Source organism: Nestor notabilis, unplaced genomic scaffold (assembly GCF_000696875.1).
Source record: "Nestor notabilis isolate BGI_N333 unplaced genomic scaffold, ASM69687v1 scaffold16673, whole genome shotgun sequence".
Lineage (NCBI taxonomy): Eukaryota > Metazoa > Chordata > Aves > Psittaciformes > Psittacidae > Nestor > Nestor notabilis.
Genome location: NW_009921616.1, coordinates 6,475 through 11,977, shown reverse-complemented (window position 1 = coordinate 11,977; position 5,503 = coordinate 6,475). Strand labels below are relative to the sequence as shown.

The 5,503-nt window shown below is 63.2% G+C and overlaps 1 protein-coding gene across 1 annotated transcript in view; it reads left to right on the top strand.

The window, feature by feature from the left end:
* The window catches only part of DGKK (diacylglycerol kinase, kappa), a 9,322-nt gene that overhangs the window by 1,902 nt on the left and 1,917 nt on the right, over nt 1-5,503 (top strand). The window contains exons 4-18 of the mRNA XM_010011230.1: nt 889-1,051; nt 1,142-1,250; nt 1,408-1,547; nt 1,660-1,738; nt 2,200-2,291; nt 2,506-2,605; nt 2,884-3,124; nt 3,382-3,480; nt 3,591-3,690; nt 4,154-4,261; nt 4,449-4,545; nt 4,622-4,729; nt 4,909-5,022; nt 5,188-5,322; nt 5,423-5,496. Of these exons, the coding sequence (XP_010009532.1) occupies nt 889-1,051; nt 1,142-1,250; nt 1,408-1,547; nt 1,660-1,738; nt 2,200-2,291; nt 2,506-2,605; nt 2,884-3,124; nt 3,382-3,480; nt 3,591-3,690; nt 4,154-4,261; nt 4,449-4,545; nt 4,622-4,729; nt 4,909-5,022; nt 5,188-5,322; nt 5,423-5,496 (1,759 nt within the window). The remainder of the gene's footprint in view (nt 1-888; nt 1,052-1,141; nt 1,251-1,407; nt 1,548-1,659; nt 1,739-2,199; nt 2,292-2,505; nt 2,606-2,883; nt 3,125-3,381; nt 3,481-3,590; nt 3,691-4,153; nt 4,262-4,448; nt 4,546-4,621; nt 4,730-4,908; nt 5,023-5,187; nt 5,323-5,422; nt 5,497-5,503) is intronic.

The following is a 5,503-nucleotide window of genomic DNA, read 5'->3' as shown; positions in this document are numbered from 1 at the left end:
CGCGCCATGCCAGTCCGTGCCAGGCCAGCTGGCGCTGCGCTGCAGGATGCTGCTCCTTGGTGGAGGCACCGGGGCTCCCAGTCGCACACCGTGGGGCTCCCTGTGGGCCGGTGCTGCTGGCAGCAAGGGCTGATGCTTCCCCTGCTGCAGCATCGTTGGGTGTGCCAAGGGCACAAGCCAGTGGGCACTGGGCCATGCCCCGGGATGGTCAAGATGGGCTGGAGCTGAGTGTGGCTGCGAGCCAGCATCGAGCCTCCTCTGCCTCGGGCACATTTTGTTCCCCATCTCATTTTTTTAAAAGCATGGTGCTGGCTGCCAAGCCTTCCGAGGCTTCTGCGTCACTCACACCCACCCCACCAGAGCCCTGGCTGAGCAGGAGGCAGAGCTGGGCAGCCCCCCAGCCCACGGCTGGTCCCCTGCGGTCACACCAGCTGCCAGTGCCACCTTTGGGAGCACTGCTCCTGGTGGGAGCATGTCCTGCTCCCATCTGGGTTTGCTGGGTTGGTCCCAGCCAGGCTGTTGGCACAGCGTGGAACTGACTCTCCTGTGTGCCCACCACCTCTGCCCTTTTTGGAGTGGCAGCCCAGGGATGTGAGTCAGCTTGGTGACACATTTGTGCCTGCGGGGACAGTGATGGAGCTAGCTTGGATCTGCCCCAGCACCAGCCTTGCCCATCCGTGTCCCCATCCCCGTTCTCATTCACAGTTCGGCCTCTTACTCTTCCACACCTTGCCATCCCCTGGGTAACCCCAGTAGCTGTCCCTCCTGCCCGGCCCCAGCACCCTGCAGGGAGATGCAACACAGTCAGGGTGTCCATGTGGCCTCTGCTCTCCAGAGGCGCCTCCATCAGCTGAGGCTGGGGCTCACACGCTTTTGGGCTTGCTGCAGGTTTCTGGAAGGCCACATGCCCCTCGAGCTGCTCCAGCCCGCTCCTGGCCTTCGTCAACTCTAAGAGTGGGGACAACCAGGGCGTCAAGTTCCTACGCAAGTTCAAGCAGTTCCTCAACCCAGCCCAAGTCTTTGACCTCATGAATGGGGGCCCACACCTGGGGTAGGCACTGGGCTGGGCGCCACAGGGTGGCCAGTGGGGTGCTGTGGGCACCTGGCTCAGCTGCAGCCCTGTCTCCTGTCCCTGCACCAGGCTGCGCCTCTTCCAGAAGTTCTCCACCTTCCGGATCCTGGTGTGTGGGGGGGATGGCAGCGTGGGCTGGGTACTCTCCGAGATCGATGCCCTGGGCCTTCACAAGCAAGTGAGCGGGAGTGCCCGGCATGGCTGGCATGAGCCAGTACCAGCCCCGCTGTGGCCAGGAGCCCCCCCGTGCCGTGGGGTGCTGCGAGCGATGGGCACAGCAGCACTGCAGTGTTGCAGGAGCTGCTCTGAATGTGCCGTCCAATCCCTGTCCACAGTGCCAGCTGGGCGTCCTGCCCCTGGGCACCGGCAATGACCTGGCACGGGTGCTGGGCTGGGGCAGCCTGTGTGATGATGACACCCAGCTGCTGCAGATCCTCGAGAAGCTGGAGAGAGCCACCACCAAGATGCTGGACCGGTGAGTGTGGCATGGGGCATGCACTGCTCTGCTCCCGCCCAGCCTTGGCACCTCGTTTGTCCCTGTGCGTGGTGCTGGGAGGTGGTGGGCAGCTGTGGTCTCTGCTTGGCAGGTGGAGTGTGCTGACCTATGAGGTGCCCAAGCAGTCCCCCCCGGCGCTGAAGGAGGAAAATGGGGACTCCAACATCCAGGTGGGCACCACCAGGGAGCAGGGGCTTGAGATGGAAAGGGCAGGTTCCCATTCACCCCATCAGCTGATGGGCGAGCATGCAGGGTGAGATTGCACAGGGAGAGCTGATGCCAGGGGTCCCTGGGGACCACGGCTGAGAGGGCTGGCAGCTGGCTGCATGCGGTAATGACATTAGTCTGGCAGGCCTCAGCCTGGCAATTATGGTGCTTGGGGGAGGGCAGCAGGGTGCGGCAGAGCTGGCCTGAAACCGGCAGGTTGTTCTGGACTCATCCCCATACTCTCCACGCCTTGCCTCAGTTTCTCACCTCCTGCGGCTGAGCATCCCCTCTGCCTGGCAGTGTGGGCATGGCTGAGCAGGGCTGTTCATCCCTGCTCCAGGGCTGGCTGGGCAAGGCTCTGTCCTAGAGCAGGGCACCAGGCTGGGTGTCACAGCTCTGACTGTCCTCCCTTGCCCCACCCCAGGCCCAGATCTCCCACTACGCTGACTCTGTTGCCTTCCACCTGGCCAAGATCCTGGAGTCGGACAAGCACTCGGTGGTGATCTCCTCAGCAAAGTAAGGAGGGGGCTGGCGATGGGGGTGCTGGAGACGCCCACCATGTCCCCAGTGGCACTGAGCCCCACCACCAGAGGCTGATGGTAGTGACAGTGCCCGGCAGATCACCCCGGCACTGCCCCGCTGGTGCAGGGGGGCATTACCCCGGCAGCCTCCCTGGCTGTGCCTGGCCATGCCGTGCCCCTTCCCACCCTCTGGCTGCTTCCCCTGACAGGTTTCTCTGCGGCACCGTCAATGACTTTGTGGCCGAGGTTGGGCGCGCTTACAAGAGGGCAACAGAGAACAAGCAGGAGGCCGAGCTGATGGCGCGGAAGGTGGATTGCAGGGGAGGTGGCTGGAGGGCAGGGGCATGCTGGGGAGCACAGCCCAGGCACTGGAGGGCCTGTCGGGATCTGCTCTGGTGGCCTGTGCCCTTGCTGTGCATGCAGCAGGGTGAGCTGTGCCTGGGGTGCCCAGGCACTCGGGGTTCCCAGTCAGGCATGGAGCACCTGGGCAAAGATGGGATGCCAGCACTCGGGGTGCCCAGGAAGCACCCAGCCCTGGTGGGGAGGAGCAGCTTGTGCCAGGGTACTGAGCTGGTGGCATCCTGCAGTGTGCCATGCTGAATGAGAAGCTGGACTCACTGGTGCGGGAGCTCAGTGAGGAAGCTCAGGCCATCGTGGTCCCTGAGGGAATTGCGCAGGCCACCCCTGCTGACACCAAGGACCAGGAGAAGGGTGGCAGCTTCAACCCCAGCCCTGTGCCTCGCATCTTCAAATCCAAGGAGCAGCTCATGCTGCGGGCGAACAGCCTGAAGAAAGCCCTGCGGCAGATCATCGAGCAGGCGGAGAAAGGTGAGGCGGGGCTGGCAGTTCACGTGGGGCTGTGGAGCCACCCCAGGCTGGTGCTGGACCCCTACCTTGGTTTCCCCATCTGAACTCTTGGGGTGGCAGCAGCGCTGTGCAGTCCAAGGACATCAGCTCTTCTCTGGTGCTTGGCCTGGCTGAGGGAAGTCCCCAGCATGGGGCAGAGCCCACAAGGCTGACCTAGGGAGGGGGCATGGGTCCACAGGGCTCTCCAGAATCACTGTCATGCCCCTTTTCGCATCCAGCTGTGGATGAGCAGAACAAACAGACCCAAGCCTACCAGGGCAGCGTGGGCCCCAGCAAGGACAGTTCAGAGGAGCTCAACAAGGAGGAGGAGAGGCCGAGTAAGATGCCAATAGGACATGTGGCTTTTTGGGTCAGAATGGGGGTGAGCTGTGGAACTGGCTCAGGGTAAAAGCCCGTTCAGCAGCTGCCTTCTCTCCCCCTTGGCCAGGCTCCCGTCAGGAGATGGTGACCTCTGCATCTTCCTCTGTCATCCTGGACCGGCCAGACACCTTCGGCAGCTTGCAGTTCCCTGAAGACCCCAGTGCCCTGTGAGTGTCCCACCAGGGACCCTAGCCCACCCTTGTTCCCCATCGTGGAGTGGGAGCAGAGCTGGGACCACACTGCCCCTTGGAGGTGGCCACTAGGGCATCTTCTGCCCATGAGCGTGGCACCCCTGGTGCCCAGGCCTCCCTGCCCAGTGGTGCCTGTGCCCAGTGCAGGATCTCTTGCTGCCAGCTGCTTGGCCAGCACCATGCTCATGCTGGTTGCTCTGGGCCACCCCTGCCTGGTGCAGGCAGGTCCTGGGTGTGCCATGGGTGTCCCACTGTGGAGACCAGGGGAGGGGGCTCCAACCATCCCTGCTGGCTTCAGTCAGGCTTCCCAGTGCCAGCCCCTCCAGGAGCTCTCACCACAGCTCCGGCAGGTTCATACCCTGTCCCCTGGTGCCAGCCCTCTGGGTGTCCATGTTATGCAGCTGCCTCCCAACCCGCTTACCCCATCTGCTGCTTTCAGCCACTTCTCAGAGAAATGTGTAATGAATAACTACTTTGGCATTGGCCTGGATGCCAAGATCTCCCTGGAGTTCAACAACAAACGGGATGAGCACCCCAAGAAGTGCAGGTTGGCTGAACCCACCCTGGGAAAAACATATTCCCCTGGCTCCTGGGTGCCCACAGCAGGAGGGGCCACCAGGGTGCCAGGAGCCATGGGGCTGGCTCAGGGCTGACATTGCCTGGCTGGGGACCCTTTCCTGCAGCAGGTTTCCCACCTGCACCCAGCCCCTCTCACTGCCCCGCTCACCCTGCAGTAGCCGCACCAAGAACATGATGTGGTACGGGGTGCTGGGCACGAAGGAGCTCCTGCAGCGCACCTATAAGAACCTGGAGCAGCGGGTGCAGCTGGAGGTATGGGTCTGGGGGCACAGGGACCGGGTGGGGAGCAGCAGTGCAGCGGCCCCCCAAGCTCAGCCCTCTCTTGCAGTGCGACGGGGTGCCCATCTCGCTGCCCAGCCTGCAGGGCATCGCTGTGCTCAACATCCCTAGCTATGCAGGGGGCATCAACTTCTGGGGAGGCACCAAGGAGGACAATGTGAGTGCCAGTGCTGCAGAGCTGGGAGAGGGGCACAATGTCCTTCCCATGGACCCAGCAAACCTTGGAGCCCTCAGGCAGGGGACTCGGATGTCCCTGCCTTGGGCACACACAGGGGGAAAAGCTGGGTCCCAAGATGAGCCCAATCTGGGAGTCTCACTTTTACTGGTCCTCTGCAGAACTTTGGGGCTCCATCCTTTGATGACAAGAAGCTGGAGGTGGTGGCTGTCTTTGGCAGCATCCAGATGGCCGTGTCGCGGGTCATCAACCTCCAGCACCATCGCATTGCGCAGGTAGGGGCGAAGGGCCCGGTGGGACCCCGCGTGGTGCCGGACAACTTTTGGGGCACCAGCTGAGCCCCTGGCTGGCACTGGTGCCGCACGGGGAGGCTTTGCAACAGTTGAAGCCGGTGGTGCAGTGCCGGCCGTGCTGCCAACCCCAGGCTGTCTGCCCCACAGTGCCGTGTGGTGAAGATCACCATTCGGGGGGATGAGGGCGTCCCTGTGCAGGTGGATGGAGAAGCCTGGGTCCAGCCGCCCGGCATCATCAAGATCCAGCACAAGAACCGAGCGCAGATGCTGACACGGGACCGGGTGAGCACAGCTCAGAGTTACACAGCCCATGCAGTTGGGGCTGCGCTGGGGCAGAGGAGGTGCGACAGGCTGAGTGAGGGGCCATCTCCACCCCTCACAGGCATTTGAAAGCACTCTCAAGTCCTGGGAGGACAAGCAGAAGGGGGAGAGCTACCGGGCAGCTGCACGGCCGCGGCTCAGG